This window comes from Monodelphis domestica, chromosome 3 (genome assembly GCF_027887165.1).
Source record: "Monodelphis domestica isolate mMonDom1 chromosome 3, mMonDom1.pri, whole genome shotgun sequence".
Taxonomy (NCBI): domain Eukaryota; kingdom Metazoa; phylum Chordata; class Mammalia; order Didelphimorphia; family Didelphidae; genus Monodelphis; species Monodelphis domestica.
The window spans coordinates 116,175,440-116,193,952 of NC_077229.1; the positions used below are offsets into that span (position 1 = coordinate 116,175,440).

An 18,513-nucleotide genomic window follows, 5' to 3' on the forward strand; every position below is an offset into this window, starting at 1 on the left:
GAAAACTGATTGAAGGAATATAAAATTCCTGGACAAGAGAACATGATAACAGTCTTTTAAGAATAATGTATAGGGCATTCATGTGGAAGATAGATTAGACCTCTTTTGCTTGAATCCATAAGTAAGAGATAATAGCAATGAGTGGAAGGTATAAAATAGATTTTGGGTTCTTTTAATTATAGCAAGGGAGTACCTTTCCCACTCTGATTTTAGCAACCCTGCCTATAGGAGCAGTTACCAGTCTTCCTTTACTGTCTCTTCTTTGAAAAGCTCTTAGAAACAGTCTGAGGTCATTTAAATAACCCTACCCAGCTGACCAAAAGAAAAGGGGGAAGGAAAGGTAAACTGGAAAAGAGCAAGAGCTACTCTCCAAACCTGGGGGTGAGGGAGTGGGGAACATTAAGTAGGATGTGCTGTCTGGAGATAGAGGTGGTTTTTAGTCCATTCACTTGGGGAGAGAAGGAGGTAAATTAGCTCTTGATTTATCATAGTTTAACTCAAAGTAGAAAACAAAGAAACAAATCTTTTTGATGAATCTAAAACAATGCTCTTCCCCTTAGAAAACGGAAGGGACCTTGTTTGATAGTACCTTGGGACCCTCATGTAAACCAGGATAGTTTAGTGGCGCTGCCAGGAGACTAAGAAAGAGTTGAATCATGATACCGCTAAGTGACATGCCTTTGTCAGTGCACTACATAGAGTTCACCTGTGCTTCAAGTTGCAAATGGATCTGAGAGAGGGAGAGAGGGAGAGGTCGAAGGGGAAAGTAGGGAAGACAGTAACCATCCAGTAGAGGAGAGATGAACATAAGGAGCATCACAGGAGTCTTTGGAGGAACAAGGACACATCATGCCTTTTTAAAGGAGAGTGGCAGTGGCAAGAGTGAGAAAGGTCCATGACTCCCTGCACAATGAGCTGGTAGCATCTAATAGAGAAAAGTGGCTGGTTTAAAAAAAAAAACAAATCCCCAAAAACCATCAGATAAAGAGAGCCTTGATGAGGAATAAAGCCCTGGAGTTCAAATTAATTTTGTGGATTGTATTTGCTCTTTGGAAGGGAGTAATTCTTGATGGACTAGAAAGCTGTCTTTTCTGTGTCTTTTATTGTAGTTCATGTGGTGTGTATTTATGTTTCCATATTGTTCAGTCTTTTTTGTCCTCTCTGGCTCTTTGTGACCCTATGAGGGATTTTCTTCGCAAAGATAATAGAGTAGGCAAACAGAGTTTAAATGATTTGGCCAGTCACAGAGTTAGTGTCTGAGACCAGATTTGAACTCAGATTTTCCTGACTCTAGGTTCAGTTCTCTATCCACTGAGTGACTTAGCTGCCAATGTTTTATACATGCATATACATACACACATGTGTAATATATAAATAAATGTATGTTCTTATATATAAACAAACATGTATATTATATATACATAGATTAAATTTATACATGTATACACATAATATGTATGTATATTGAGAGAATAATTTAGCATCAAGTATGAGAAATAAAGTAAGGTTTTATACATATAAATACATAAATATATGTATACATTATATGACATGTATATTTGTGTATATTTGAATACCTTTTTTGAAGCCTTATTAGTCCTAAACGCTCATAAGTAAAGCCAGTATCATTTTTTTGTGAATCTGTCAGGACAAAAAGCCCTAGATTTCACCTAGAGAAAAACCCCAAGGCAGATAAAGTAGAATTTCTTTGAGAGTGTTCAGATTCTTCACAACTAGAGAAAGCTTCAATTCCAGAGTATATCAGAAAAACTAATATACTTCCTGAAAAGTGGAGTTTGTAGACTTCTCTATTGTATGTCTTCAGCCAAAAGAATCAGAAGCTGGATGGCCACTTATGTGTTCTTGGTCATAGTAGACAGGATTCCTATTAATGAAACAACTAGATCAGACATGCTATAAGATTTTTTCCCAGATCTGACATTCTTTGATTCTATTATGCAAAGGAAGGTGCCTTTGATACAAAAGCTTTTTTGGGACAGACCTTTAGTATCTGAAGCACATTCCTTTTACTATCTTAATTGAGATTAAAGCTTGCTACTTGGAAATGGGGCAGACTTTTGGCAAAAAGGCTAGAAAACATTCAGTGCCAAGTCTGGCAAATAAGTTACATTATCTGTCTAGTAAATAGCATATGAAGTTAAAACAAAATATGTTTATGAATCAGTAATATTTTCATTATGTATCCCATAAATCAGCTTTTGCTGCTAGTTTTCAAAGAATAAATAAGGGAATTAAATTCAGTTTAATCTTATAAACCTGAGGTGTCAAACACTGAGCTGATAGCACTCCCTATTGCAGCCTGGGCTATACTAAAATGTAGTTCCTGTCTTGCTTTATGTGTTGATATATTAATAAAAAGCAATATATAAGTTTATGGGCATTTCTAAGCCAATATGTGGCCTGAAGGGATCTTTAAATATGATTTAGTGGCTCTGCATATATGAGTTTGACACCACTGCTATAAGCCACAGGATCAGGCTTTGGTGGATAAAAGGAAAAACAAAAACAAAATCTGCAACCCAATCCCTGCCCTCAAAGAGTTTGTATTCTACTGGGAAATATGAAATGTAAATAGATACACAAATACAAATTATTTTGAAAAGGGAAAGTGTCCTAGAGGTTAGCACCAGCACAGGGTCTTTGTTCTGGTAAGTGATTTGTGAAACACAAATTAATGGGTTTTTAATTAGATTGAGTTTTGAACTAAAAAAATGCTATTTAGGAATGAAGATAATTTATATATATATATATATATATATATATATATATATATATATATATATATATATATATATATATATATATATATATTTCTTTTTAATCCTTACCTTCTATCTTAGAATCAACTGTGTATTTGTTCCTTGGCAGAAGAGCAGTAAGGGCCAGAGAATTTGTGTTAAGCAACTTGCCCAAAATCACACAGATACTATGTCAAGTGTTAGTTTTCAGATATGAACCCAAGACCTCTTGTCTCTAGTTATGAGGGCATGGTGGTGGGGAAGCAACATAGAATTAAAAGGCTGTAAACTTTTTTAAGCCTCTTTTTTTCCCCTCTCTTCCTGTTTCTATCTCTGCCTCCCTACATCTCACACTGCCTGTTTCTGTTACCCCTGTCAGCCTCATAGGTTGTTTGTCTTTATGTCCTTCTCTATCTCTTTATCTGTCTGTCTGTCTGTCTCTCTTTCTTCATCTGTCTTTCAAAAGGTCAAATACTCCCTTCAGATCCAGGGGTATAATTCACACCCTGGTGTTCTTAAAAAATACTAGTAGTATTTGAGAGAATCTCATAGTCTACTTTTTCAGTATTGGCACTATGCCCAGAATGAATATCTATAAATGGAAAGAAAAGAAGAAAAAAAAATCCACCTTAAAAAAAAGTGTCTTTTGAACTTCCTTCAAGGAAAGGTGTATGATTACATGGACAGTAACCAAAGGTTATTTCCCAGAAACATGAGGGTGAGTATTTTAGCAATCTTTCTTCTTTTCTGTCCAGAATTCTAGCTGTAGGAATTTGGAAAGAGAAGAAAAAGAGATCATTGAGCAAAGTAGTTGATTATTGCTCCTTGTAATTTATATAAACTTAAAATGAAATACTAAGTATTTTGAGTTTATACTGTGTGCTCACCTCTGTTTTAGGCTCTGAGTATATGTGTTTGCAAATGTTTGCAAAAGATGAATAAACCAGTTATACAATGTCCTTTACCTTCAAGGTTAACAGAATTGACTCAATAGTTAACATTAACATTGGAAGATGTTTAATGACTCATTTATTCCAATTTTATGTTACTGAACTGCAACCCAGAGATGGAGAATGATCTGGCCAAGCTCTTAGAGACAATTAGTGGTGGACCCAATGACAGATTCTACATGCTTTTGTTCAGTGCTCTTACAACTACACCTTACCACATAATGTCTAGTTGGGATGAATGCATAAAAAAAGAATGAAAAAAAAAACATTTATTAAGTTATTTCCGTGTACTAATTACTATGTTAAGCCACAAGGGATCCAAATAAAAAGCTACTTAGAAATTGGTTTTGCTCATTTGTTTAATATTAAATTATAAATCCACTTGGGTCTTTTATTACCTGTCCCTTTCAATCAATACAAATCCACTTGAGTCTTGTTTTACTTTTCTCTTTCAGTCAGAAATGTAAAATCATTTGATAAATCCTGTTTCCATTTTTAAATTTTCCATTCAGTTCATTCATCATTTATTAAACAATTAGCATGCACTTCTTAAGCACCTACTATGTGACAGACATAGTTAGCTCAGTGGATAGAATACTTGACTTGGAATCAAGAAAACTTGAGTTAAATTTAGACTTACCTCAATAGATGAATCTGGGCAGTCACTGAACAGCTATATACCTCAGTTTTCCCATCTGTAAAAATAAGAATACTAATGAAACCTATTTCCCAAGATTGTTGTGAGGTTCAAATCAGATAATATTTTAAAAATATTTACAAACTTTTAGTGATCTAAAGCTAAGTAGAATAGATGTCTTTTCTAATTTCTCCAGCTTAGTGCCTTCCCTCACATACTACTTTAGATTTTACTTTTTTTCTCTCTCTCTCTACAAATATACATATATTTATATAAGTACATATATACAGATATAAATGTATGTATAATCATTTTATAAATTTTATACACACCTATATGACATAAATATTGTTTATATCCTTAAATCTATTGGATAAAAGTGTATTGTGTGTGTATATATATATATATACATATATATATATAACATTCAGATCATATATTTAATATATCCACATACACATAGTTCCCTTCTATACTTTTAGAAAGTACTAAGTGCTTTGAATTTAGGAATAATTTCATTCTCTGTATTTGCACCCTCAGCATCTAAAAAAGTGCCTGGCATATAGTTAATGCTTATTAAATACATATTATTTGCTTGCACATTGGATGGATCAGTATTGCTGTAGACTTAGATACTTATGAACAGTGGGAAGTGGCATGACCAAGGCTATGCCGAAGCAGGAGAGGAGAGTTCTGCTATGTACTTGTGTCCTGGCTAGAATTTCGGAGTGTGGACACATTAGCAAATGTACTCTAGCAAATTTTGTTTAAAATCAACAGAAATTCTGGAAAGTTATAGTTGCACGAATAACTAAGATTATCCAATATTTCTCTTGTGTCTCAGCCCCATTGTTACTTCATGGCCTGAAACTCAAGTGCTAAAACCTATTCCCTTCATTTCAATTATCTGAATTCTGGTACAATGAAGAAAAGCTAACACCAATTCCATCTGGCTTTGAGATTTAGATCTCTCCAGTTTCTGATTTAGACTTACCTATCTCCCAGTAAGAGGCTGACCTTTCAGTATAAGCCATCCCTTTTCTGAGTGAGTAGACAAGAATCAAGGACATAATAATTTAAATTGACTAAAGAAAGAAAAATGAAAGAACATGATGACTTTGGGATTTTAGGAAAGGAGTTTTCAGGTAGTGATATCTAAGAGAACCACATTGAAGATGGTCCACTATGACTGCACAATTCTCTTTGTCTATAGTCATATCATCAGAAATGAAATTTCAGGGAAGTATTGTTATTTTATTCTTTACTTCAGAGATATGAGATATCAAGGGGGTGGTATATGTATGTATGTGTATATGTGTATATGTGCGTGAGAGAGAGAGGAGGAGGAGGAGGAGGAAGAGGAGAAGGGAGAGGGAAGAAGGAGGAGGAAGTCATTTAGAATTAGGAGACCTGCATCTTTGTCCTAACTTTGTCACTTTCTTAACGTATAATGTGAAAATTACTTCCTTTCTCTGGGTCCAATATACCTGCTCTGTAACAGAAGGGAATTGGATGAGGTGGTCTCTGATGTCCTTGCCCAGTAAAAAAAAAAAAAAACATTCTATGTTCTAAGATTCCAATATTCTGAGTTTGATGTTCCAGCATTCTATTTTCTTATGTCCCTTTGAACTCTAAGATTTCTGCAATTCTGTGAAGTTAAGGGACATGTCTCATTCTAGTCTATTTAGAAGGCCTCAGGATTGTTAGGCATTAAATAAATGCCAATTAACCTCTTGGGCTCATTTGGTAAGAGAACTACCATCAGAAGTAGGGAGAGTTTAATTTTTCATTCGAGCAAAATATACAAGATTAAAATGCTGCCTGGTGCCTAGAGTTTATTCAGCAAAAATTGCTTGATTGTGTCTTTCCAAAAAAAAGTGATTGACTTCTCATTACATCCCACCCTGACAAATATAACTTCTTTCTAATTCTGCTCTATTCAACTAACATTTAATGAGTCATTAAATTGTCCAGGTTTGATTCTACATACTAGGAGAAATTTTTGTGTGTATGTATATATATATATATATATATATATATATACATACACACACATATATATGGAGCATATTCTCATCATGATTCCTTCTCTTTCAAAGTCAAATTCCTAGGACAAAAATATCTATACTCATTTTATCCTTTTCCTCATCTTTCATTCACAAATTAAACCATTGCAATCTGTTTTTTTTTTCCTTACAACTCGACCAAACTGCCTTTTCCAAGGTTCTCCAAGGTGGTTTCTTAAATGATAAATAAAATAGCTTCTTACTATCGACTATCTTTCTTGATCTCTCAGCAGCATTTAACAACCAACCACTCCGGTATGTTGTCTTCTCATTTCTTTTAAAACACTTACCTTCTGTCTTAGATATCAAGTATCAGTTCAAAGGCAGAAGATGAGTAAGAGTTAGGCAATTGGGGTCAAGTGATTTGCAGAGGGATACATAGCTAGGAATTGTCTGAGGCTAGATTTGAGCCCAAGACCTCTTGTCTCTAAGCCTCTCTCTGACCAGAGCCAAATAATTGCCCCTCCTTGGGTTTTTATATGTGTCTCTCTACACTGTTTTGATCTCTCCTTTCACATTACAATCTGCCTCTAGAATAGTTCCAGAATGTACCAGGAATATCCCAAGTTCAATAAGTCCATAGCAAAACCTTCCCCCTAATTCTCTTTTCCTTTTAACATTCATATTTTCCAATGAGGGTACCACCATGCTTTCATCTACTTAGGCTTTCACACACAGAGAATCATTCTCTAATCTTCATGCTCCCTTACCTCATATCACCATCATCATCATCTCATCATCACTGCTAACATTTATCAATCACTTACTATGTACCAGACTCTGTGCTAAGAACTGTACAGTTATTTTCTCATTTGATTCTTACCACAATCCTTGGGGGTGGCTGCTGTGATTATCATCATTTTACAACATACCCAATTAGTTACCAATTCTTGGTGGTTTTACCTGCATAATATTTCTAGTATCATACATTTACACAGCCACCATCTGAGCTCAAGCCCTTATCACCTCTCATCTGAACTTTTGCAATAGCCTCCTAATTGGTTTCTTTGCCTCTAGTGTCATGGTGCAAGTGACCCCCCATCTGCACCCCAAGCACTAGGGGGAAAACCAAAAACAAAACTTTGCAGTATCTGCCTTCATGAATTTAAACTTCCTAAGAGAAAAGTCCACCTCATTTTTTAAACAATTTTTTGTGCCTAGTATAGTTGCTATATAATAAAAAGGCAATTAACTCGTGCAAGTTGATTGATTTCTCTATTGAATTGTATTCCACTAGGAGAAGAGAAAAAGGGAATAAGAACTTACATAGTGTCTACTGTGGCCAGGAATTGTGCTAAGCCCATTTTTACAAATATAATCTCACTTGATCTTCATAACAACCCTGGGAGATAGGTGCAATAATTATCCAATTTTTCAGTTGAGCAAACTGAGGCAAACAGAAAATAAGTACCTTGCTCAGGATCACAGTAAGTACCTGAGGCTAGATTTGAGCTCTAGTGTCCCTAACTCCAGGCCCAGTGCTCTATCCACTACACTATCAGCTGCCTCCCATAGTAGAGTAGAGGAGGAAGTATGGTTCAATATTTTTGCTGGACTTACAGTTAGGGGACTTGAGTTTAAATCCTACCACTACTGGTTGTGTGAACACAGGCATATCACTTCTGCTTTTGGTGATCACATTAAGTGAACTCTAAGATCCTTTCTATCTTTAAATCTGAGGTCCTGTTTTTTTTTTAATATAGCATGTTCATAAACAGTAATAAATAACATATAATTTGTGGAACAAAAGGACAGTGATGGCTAGTGATTCAGGGAAGGCTAGAGTGGGTCCTGAGCTGAGTCTTAGAAAAAATAAAATTTCAATGATTCTACTCTCAGCAATGCACTGATCCGGGACAATCCTGAAAGTCTTATGACAGGAAATGATATCTACCTCCAGAAAAAGGGTCATCTTTCACATCAGTGTATTTATGAATTTTAGTCAGGTATGAATTTACTCTTATAGCTACGGCCATATGTAGAAGTGTGTTCTGCATTACAATGAAAATAAAAATTAAAAAAAAATAAGATTTCAATGAGGTTCAGAGAGGTGGGAAGTGAGAAATGGCAGTGGGGCTGGTGGGTGACAGTGCCCAAGTGCATGAAGGAGTGAGATAACATGGCATGCTCTGAAAAAAAAGCTAGCAATCCAGTTTCACTGAAATAGAAAGTATAGTGACACTATTCCTCCATCAAGAGATTAATTTCTAGAAACTTTGTCTCTGGCTATCCCCCATGCTTAGAATCCTCTCCTTCCTGGCCTCTGCCTCCAACTTCCCTGACTCCTTTCAAGCCTCAGCTCAAATTCTACCTTTTTGCAAGAAGCTTTGCCCACTCCACCTCTAACCCTTACCCCGCCAGTCTTCTAGGTCTGTCTGTCTGTCTGTTTCTCTCTTACTCCAGATAGATAGATAGATAGATAGATAGATAGATAGATAGATAGATAGATAGATAGATAGATAGATAGATAGATAGTCTCCCCAGCTGGGATATGAACTCTTATAAATCATGGACCATGCTTTGATTTTTCTTTGTATGCCTTACACTTAGCACAGTTCCTTGTGCCTAGTAAATACTTAATGAATGCTTGTAGACTGACAGGAATAATGAAGAAATTATCCCAGAAAGGTAGTTTTTTCCTTGAATGCTTGTCTGAGATGGGTGCATTTTTATCTTAGAAAGGAGTAGGGTAATTGAGGAGGTGTTTGATCATGGGAGTGACTGGTTAAAATTTTTGGGGAAGGGGCGGGGGGAAATTTTTTTTTCCCTGACACAGACATTGTGTCCTGATTTGTCTTACAGTTCACTTGTATCTTACATTCACATAAGTATCGTATATTGTCTCCCCTGCTAGGATATGAACTCTTTGAAGTCATGTACCATGCTTTCCTATTTTGAAAGAATAAGAAGCTTAGGTTTTCAGGAAGATTCAGACTGCCATTGGTTAAAGTTCCATTGGTCAATTTTTCTTCATATCTCAGTCATAACTTCTCAGAGCCTGGATCAATGAGGAATCCTTTTGAGTATAGGTTGTCCTAGATTACTGCTGAGGACCATTATACCCATTAAATTGGGGTTCTTTGATAACAACACTGTTACTCACAACTCTGCTAGTAAAAACAAATAGGCAAAATAAAATTACTTCTGTAGATAAATCATATGTAATATTTTTTGAATGCCATCTTCTATAGAATGTGACCTCCTTGAGGATAGGAACCTTATTTTTCTTTATTTGTATCCCTAGGGCTTAACCCTATGCCTGACACAATAATTCCCAAATAAATGACTTTTGATAATAAAGATGATACTAAAAATCTCCATTCTGCAACTTTCTCGTTTGATTCAGTTTTTTTTTTCATCTGAGTTCATCTGCAAAAGGATGGTGTTTGATTAGGTGACCTCTGAGATTTCCTGCTCTATAATCCTTTATTCTCTGATCTTTGAAACCCCTCATATCATAAATGCTCTAACTTTCAGCCAAATATGACTTCCCAAAGAACTAACCAGGCTCATGGTTTCTTTTGTCTTTTTAAAATTCTCCCAACTCTTCCTTCTGTCTTTCCATGTTATCACTTCCTTTTAAATAGGTTCCCTAAACGGGGATAATTTACTTAATTACCTCCAAAAGTGAGTCTTATTTGAGCTTATTAAAGCCTGCATCCTGAGCACAGGTTTAAATGTGAAATGATTATGAGGCACAGAGCACCAATTGACTTACCTACCCGCAGTCCCCTGGCAGTTCTTTTTAACACTTCATCAGATGGAAAGGCCACTAATTATGGAGATTTCTGCAGTAAGCTGAATCACTATCTTTTGTTTAGAATTGGGAAAGAACTGTCCTGTGTCAAGTTTTGTGTTGGCCTAGGCTGAAAATGATCCAGACCACTGACAAAGCCAAAGGTCAATCCAAACACTGGCTAATTTGGATGATGCTTTCCTAATAAAGGTTAGGCAGAAATTCATCTGAATCTGTGGGAGGATTCCTGATCAGAAATGGAATGAAGTTTCCTTCAAAACTGAAATTTCATGAATCTTTCACATCAGTATGGACTTAGCATGAAGTTAAGTGATAAAGCTTTGTTCCTCAAACACAAGCCATACCATATCTTAATTTTATGCCTATATACTAACTGCCTCCATGCCTGGAATATCCATTTTGTTCTCCACTCTCATGCTTTCCTGTCTTTCTCCAAAACTCTACGTTTTTTGTAGAAAGTCTTTCTTAATCTATCTTTTCTTTGTACCTTCTCCTTATTTCTTTTTGAGGTATCTTTCAACATATATCTAAAATGTACATAGTTATTTACAGGTTGTCTTATCCAAAAGAATGTGAACCTCTTGAAGACAATAATCACATTTTTTATCTTTTTCTTGTATGCTCAGCCTTGCATATATTAGAGCTCACTCCATGCTTGCAGATGAAGAAATAATGGAAATTTTTGTATATGGACTTGGAGTAAGGAAAATGTAAATTCAATTCCCACATCATCTCTTAATAGTTTGTGATGCTTGTTGAATTATTCAATGTTGAGTCTTGATTTCCTTTTCTGTAAAATGAGAATATGAATGGTTACCTTATTTACCTCACAGATCTGATGTAAAGAAAACATTTTTTGAGTTTCAAACATCATTTCTATTTGACTGAATGTGAGACAGCAAGCCATAATGTATAAAAAAAAAAAAACTGGCTTCAAAATCTCTCTGACAAGTAATTATCAGTGCCCCAGGTAGCTCTTTAAGACTATTAAGTTGCAGATCAGTGGTCAGTCTGGATTGTTGAATTATTCCCTATCCAGTCAAATCACGAATCCAGATAAAAATAAACATAAAATAAACTTAATATCAATAATGTATATACACTGGATTTGAAGACCAAAAATATGAGATGAAGCCCTAACTCTAATTTATTTGTCCTCATGTTGCCTCTCCGAGATTGAATTTTCTCATCTGTCCAAATATAATACCTACATCTGTCCAAATATAATACCTACAAATAATGCCTACTATATGTCTCATGTGGTTATTATGAGAATTGGGTGAGATATTATAGGTTTTGTCACCTGCAAACCATAAAATTCTATGGATTGGACAGCCGTCACAAATATTACTGTTGCTTTTACTCTCATCATCAGGTAATTCAAGATTGTGGATATTATTCTTATAAAAACTACTATAATGAATTTTCTGAAAGTTAGCAATAGACTTATAGAATACGATAAAACATTAATGATTGAAGGCCTGGGAAAGTATCTAGTGTAGTGATTGTGAAACTTTTAAAGACCAAGTGTCCAAACTGTAGCCCTGCATGTGAGCCCCCCCATCTTATCCAAGACAGGGGAGGGAAGAACCCCATCCCACTGGGCTATTGGGCAGATTGGCAGGTGATGTGAGAAGTGCCAACAGATGCCATGGAGAGGGGGAAGGGAGCAGCCCCATCTGGCATGCTATAGGACGTGTGCCATAGGTTTGCCAACATGGATCTAGTCTAATACTCCTTTTGTATAGAAGAGGTACCAGAGATTTAGAAAGATGAAGGTATTAACTCAAGGACACTACAGATCTGTGCCCTGATTATCTTCACATCTGATTTCATCCTTTCTACAGAGATAAAGAGTCTCCTCTTTGTCATATCCTAAACATTTGACTGCCTTTAACAGCCCCTTCATTCTTCCTAATTCTGGCTGCAGCAGCAAGAAGGCAGAGTTTAAAATTTTGCTGTTCTATACATACTATTGTGTTTAGAACCTGGAAAGCCTCCAACTGCTAGGAAAAGCTAAAGGAATTCACTGTCAGGCAAGAACACAGGTTATGTTACAGCATTGATTTGTACTGATTGCAGTCAAAGCTCTCCTTTAAAAATGATTTACTTTTTTCCCGTCTTTTTCAGTAAATGACCATTCCATTTATTAGGATTAGAATTTATTGATTGAAGGTGATGGTGGACTTTCAAATAAACGCCCAATTTAGCTGTGCCTAAAGTCATTTCCTTTTAGTGTGGAAAAGCTAAATATATATCATTGGAGTAATAGCCATTGATGAAGGTCTGAAAAGGAAAATACATTGAGCAATTGAACTTCTACTATAAGGAAAGAGGGTAATGAAATGAAGAATGAACTAGAATTCAATATGCCTGGGGTTCAGTCTTTTCTCAGTCACAAATTTCCCTATGGGACCTTGGGCAAATCACTTTGCATGGATGGGTCTCAGTTTCCTCATCTGTCAAATGGATAGTATTAACACAAAATGATTAAAATTTAGAGTTATATGTGATATGAGAAGGTAAATAATCGAATCAATATCGAACTGATTTCTGATAAATTATCTTCCAACGTTTGCTTTAAAATTTATATTAATGATGAAATGCACTGACGTATACAAAAGCCATCTTTTGAACTGTTCTAATTCTTAGATGTCTTCTAATAAGAATATGAAGTTTTGTCCTTTGTAACTTCTATTCATTGTTTTTTTAGTCTTCATGGAGCCACCAGGAATTAATTAATCTGTTCTCACTCCACTCTTTATAAAAGGAATTATTACATCTCAGTATATTAGCTCTTCATCTATTTTAAACAATGATATTACCTATAAACTGTCTTCTCTTTTCTTGGCTAACATTACCATTTCTTTCTGACATTACTAGAATAGTATGGTTTCAAGTCTCGTCACTATCACAAGTATAGAGTCTTACATCTGGGTTCAAAATTGATATGTTAAGTACAGTATGGGTAATTTATGTTTAGATGGGAATCTGGAAAAATAAAGACAACCTAGGATTTTTTTAGTGGACTGCAAACTCACGATGAATCATCAGTGTGATGTAACAGCTAAGAAAGTGAATTTGATCTTGGATAGCAAGGATTGCAATTCCTTCTAGGGAAAAGGAAGCTTTACCTTGTTCAAACTACATCTGAGTTTACTTGGGTACGTTTTAGCTTGCTATGTAGGTTGACCTATTCAGTTGCTGAGGTCCCTTTTAATTTTGGAATTCTGTGACTGAACACTTGTACCTTCTCCCTCTCAGGCTTATTATGAAGGTAATATGCCTGACTCACAGTAAGCAATATTGATACAATAAATTTCCTTGACCAATTGACAGTATAGTAAAATGATTTGTAAATAATGAATTGTATAAGTAAAATTGGCTATTGTTACATTATTTCTCAATACACAGAATTTTATAATGATAAGAAAACTCTTCCTACATAAATATATTAATGGGTTTAATTTGAGATAATATTGAACTTCTAGAATGTGAGAGAACATTAGAAATGGAAAGGGAATTCTAATTACTATAAACACCACTTTTGAATTGTGATATTTTTAAGATGAACAATTGTATTAGTTCTAAATCAGCTTCCTTTTACAAACAAGGAAAGGGAACATGACATGCTTAGTATAAAAGAATCCCCCCATTGTTACCAGGAGTTTTTGAAAGGTAAGCATAAAATGGATTATGGTTTAGGAGAAAAATAATAGGACTTGAATCCAAAGACCTGAGATTAAGTCCATAGTCAACATTTCCAAAGCATATACTTTGCATGAATTAATTTCACTTCTGTACCTTTAATTAAACTGTAAATTTACTTCTGTAAGACTGCCTAACTGATCTCAAAGGTTATGCACTGGTAATGACAACCTGTGTTGTTCTGCTGTTATCCTTGCCAGTTCACAGGATGTGTATATCAAATACTTGATAAAAATTCAATCTCATTATTAGAATTTATATAATACATAAATTTTGCAAAGTACTTTAAAATCATTTTTTAAAAACTTGAGCATCACATTAACCCTTGGTATTCTTGCTGTTGTTTCTATTCTACAAATGAGTTCAAGTACGAATTAGACAAACAAATTTCAGGTGTTGTAAAAATTTCTGCTCAGGCAATATTAGATGCTCTTCTTAGGTAATTCCAGCGGTGCAATATTTATATTCAGATTAGGTTTATGAAATAACTTGATCTCACTCATTGTCTCTTCAATGATTTCTTCTACATTTATAAATTGGTTAGGTAGCATAATATATGAACCATTGAACTTGAATTCAGTAAGTCCTGAGTTCAAATAGTGCCTCAAAAACTGGCTATATGACCTTGGCCAAGTCATTCATTTTATCAATGCTTCAGTGTTTTTTTTTTCTTCCCTTCATGTAGTCTCATAAAAAGTAAATGAGATCATGTGTATAAAAAACTTTGAAAATCTTAAAAGCTCTATATGAATAGTAGATATAATTTTCATTATTAGTAGTAATAGAGACTAGTCAGATTATTTCCTTTTTTAAATCCTTTCCTTCCATCTTAGAATCAATACTATATATTGGTTCCAAGGCAGAAGAGCATAGACCAATTATTTTAATGTTAAGGGGAATTTCCTGGTGAGGAAACTTCCTCTCTCAGTATATTTCCTCTGCACCTTGTAATGTTGGTTTCTTTTTTTTTTAAACCCTTACCTTCCTTCTTGGAGTCAATTCTGTGTATTGGTTCCAAGGCAGAAGAGTGGTAAGGGCTAGGCAATGGTGGTCAAGTGACTTGCCCAGGGTCACACAGCTAGGAAGTGGCTAAGGCCAGATTTGAACCTAGGACCTCCCATCTTTAGACCTGGCTCTCAATCCACTGAGCTACCCAGCTGCCCCCGCAATGTTGGTTTCTTACCAGTAGGAGATTAAGTGATTTGCCCAGCTTCATACAGCCAGGATGTTGCAGGGGTGCGACTTAATGGAATCTGTTTCCATGATGCCATATTGCTCCTTCATATGACAGACTTCTTGCTTAATTGCAACAGCTCTACTATAGGCCTGAATACACAAGTCAAAACTCATATAGCTCATTGTCATTTTTCTTTTTCAGAGAACTCCCAACTGGGTTCTGCCTGTGTCCAAGAGAATACCGTGAACAGCCGGATATTTCAGATCTTGTACAGGAATGAAGAGATTGTCATTAATGAGTCGATGACCTTTCAAGTGCATTTGCTCTTAGATGGTGAAAGGGTAAGGCAGGAATCCCCAACTTTTGCATTGTGGGAGTCTACTATTCATTTTCATTAAGAACTAAGGCTTGCAGCAAAGAATATTGGAAGAATATTGAAATATTCTTTATTCAAATATTCAATATTGAAATATTGAAAAAATACTAGAAGAATATTTAAAGCAAGGTTTTTGAATTGAATAGGGCGATACCACAGCATCAGTTATCACAAAGCATATTGGGTAATTTTAATCAGTTTCGAGATCAAATGGATAAACCTCAGGGACAACTAATGAATACAACCTACCTCTTTGTTAGAATTCAATTGAGATGAAATAGTTTCCTTCCATCCTCACTTTAAGTATCTGTGATAGCACACACACACACACACACACACACACACACACACACAGGATACATCAGCAATAGAGTCCTCCTGCCCCATCCACTCATTGTGCATCCACTCACTAGGTGGCTGTTAATTCCTGACTTACTTTGAGCACAATCACAACTCCAGTAGGTTTTCCCATGAAATGTCTGGTTTTACATGAACTAATCAATGTCTACTCATTAGTATTTCATTCTGTATTCATGTAATTCAATGCCTTAATCCCTCCATATATAGATATTTGCATTTATTCTACCTCAATCTTGCCTTCTTAAATTTAGAGCATCAGACCAACTGACTGATATGCCTTCATCAAGGCAAATGATATTGAAGTTTTCTTCTAACTCTAACTTTCTATGTATCTATGAATCTATAAAGTCTTTTTTCCCCTCCTTGTTCTGTCATCCAATATGTTAACTATCTCAGCCTCCTGTCATTGAATATGTGACAGCTTTGCTATCTTTTGCTTTATTGAAATCATTGATTAAAGTGTCGAGGACAATTAGGGTAGAAGGCAATGCCAGTTTGCTGCCACTAACCACCTGCCTTGGGAGTTTACATGGCTCTATTAATTCCCAATTTCGAAATGAAGGAGTTGATACTTCACTATCTCTGAGGTCTTTCTAGTTTTACTATTCTCTTTTCAAGCTTAAACCAATTCATTCCAATTGAATAAATATCTACTAAAGGTCTTCTGAGAGTGAGTAGCACTACGGTTGGTATTGAAGCAGATACTAAATTTAGATAAGAAAGTCAGTACCTTCATGGAACAAGACACAAATGCAAGTGATTTGAGAGCTAGTATTTCTATGGTGCTTTTAGGCTATTAGAGCTTATTATAAGATCCCAAATATTTGCAAACCTTAAACTGCACGAAGCCTTTGATGTTGTCTGCTGCCTTATTTAGTCCTTTCAACAGCTCTGTGAGGTACTTACATTCTCCCCACTTTATAAATGAGGAAATTGAGTTTCAGAGAAATTAAGTGATTTGCTCCAGGTCACACGACCAGCAAGTGTCAGAGACAAGATTGAAACAAAAGTCTTCCTGACTCCAAGTGCAGCATCCTATCCCATGTACTACCTAGGAAGAAACAAAGTACTACCAGAGGTCAGAAGGGAGAAGTAACCCAGGACCTCCTGAGTGCAAGAGAAAAGGCTTCTTTGAGGAGGTAATATTGGATAGTACTTGAGAAAATGGGTAGAAATTCAGGACTTTAAGACAGATGGAGCACATTCTAGGCATATAGGCATGAAGGAACAGGGCTATTCACATGACCCAGTAGTCTGGTTAATATTTAGAGTATGTAGATAGTACTAGTAAAACTGGAGGAGTAAGAGGGCAAAGCTGATGAAGGGCATTGAATGTCACACAAAGGATCAAAATGGAAAAAACACAGGATTTTTATGAACAGGTTAATTTGAAAAAAACAAAAACAGGGAAAGGCCTGCATAAAGTAATGAATGAAAAGTGAAATGAGCAGAACCAAGAGAACATTATGTATAATAACAGAACTATTATTTGAATAATGACTTATTTATTGTATAATCATATATTAATAATATATAAAATTATATAATCCATCACTAGAGAAAGAAATGATAGTAGAAACAAGCAAGGCATAGTTTTATACATACTTTTTTTTCCAAATAATGTCTCAGGGGAGAGAATTACCTAAGTATTTTAATGTAAAAAATAAACAAATAAATTAAAATTAAAATATAAAGTCAGATTGATTTGAGTTCAAATTCTCCCTCCGTTATTTACTATGTGACCCTGTAGGTAACTTAACCTGCCTTTGCCTCAGTTTCCTTTTCTGTAAAATTGGGATAACAGTAACATATCTTAGACTATAGTTGTAATGATAGAATTATGTGTGTGAGTGCAATTAAAGTACATTGAGAAATACCATCATTAAGTAACTGAGCAAAGTAGAAGCCAGGCAAGGGAGACCTCTAACCACAGCGAGTGGTTAGAAACAGAGGAAGAGAATGTCACATCAAAAGGTAAGACTATCCATTAGAGAAAAAGTGGTTAATAATGCCATTTGTAAAAAGAGAGGTTAAAGATGAGGACTAAAAAAAAAGCCTTTGGATTTATCAGTACAGAGGAAAAATGATGAAATCTGTTTCAGCAGACTGTTGGAGGGATAACTCTTTGACTGCAACCAATTGATTTGAGAACTTCTTAAATTGCAGGAAATTTCCAGTTCTAACATTAATTTGGGTATTATAAGGTTCATGTTCTAATATCCTATTTTATGATACTACTACCACCACCACCACTACTACTACTACTACTACTACTACTACTACTACTACTACTACTACTACTACTACTACTACTACTACGATTAAATAAAAACAGTAGTTGTTATTATGTGGCAAGGACTATGTTTACCACTTTACAATGATATTGTCATTTGATCCACCCAACAAACCCATGAGGTAGATCTATTATTATCCCCATTTTACAGTTGGGGAACTGAGACAAATAGTAGTTAAGTAATTTGCCCTGGTCACAGAGCTGGAAAGTGTCTGAGGCTTGTTTTGAATTCAGGTCTTTTTGACTCCAGGTCCAAAAAATGCCGCCTAACTGTCTGTAGTTGTTTTAAGGACCCTTCTGTTAAAAATGTTACATATCTTAATGATACATGAGTGCCCTTGTAGTCTGGCTGTTCAGAGGATTTCTTAGCACTCTTGCTCTCATCCAACCTGTACTTTCTGCCTTGTCTACAAGAACTATTGTTGTGAAA

At 35.4% G+C, this 18,513-nt stretch overlaps 1 protein-coding gene across 3 annotated transcripts in view; it reads left to right on the forward strand.

Annotated features, from left to right (window-relative positions):
- The window catches only part of FAM135B (family with sequence similarity 135 member B), a 561,064-nt gene that overhangs the window by 376,304 nt on the left and 166,247 nt on the right, over positions 1-18,513 (forward strand). For all 3 annotated transcript variants that reach the window (XM_007488381.3, XM_016431905.2, XM_001370771.4), the window contains one exon: positions 15,256-15,395. In XM_007488381.3, coding sequence (XP_007488443.1) covers positions 15,256-15,395 — 140 coding nt within the window. The remainder of the gene's footprint in view (positions 1-15,255; positions 15,396-18,513) is intronic.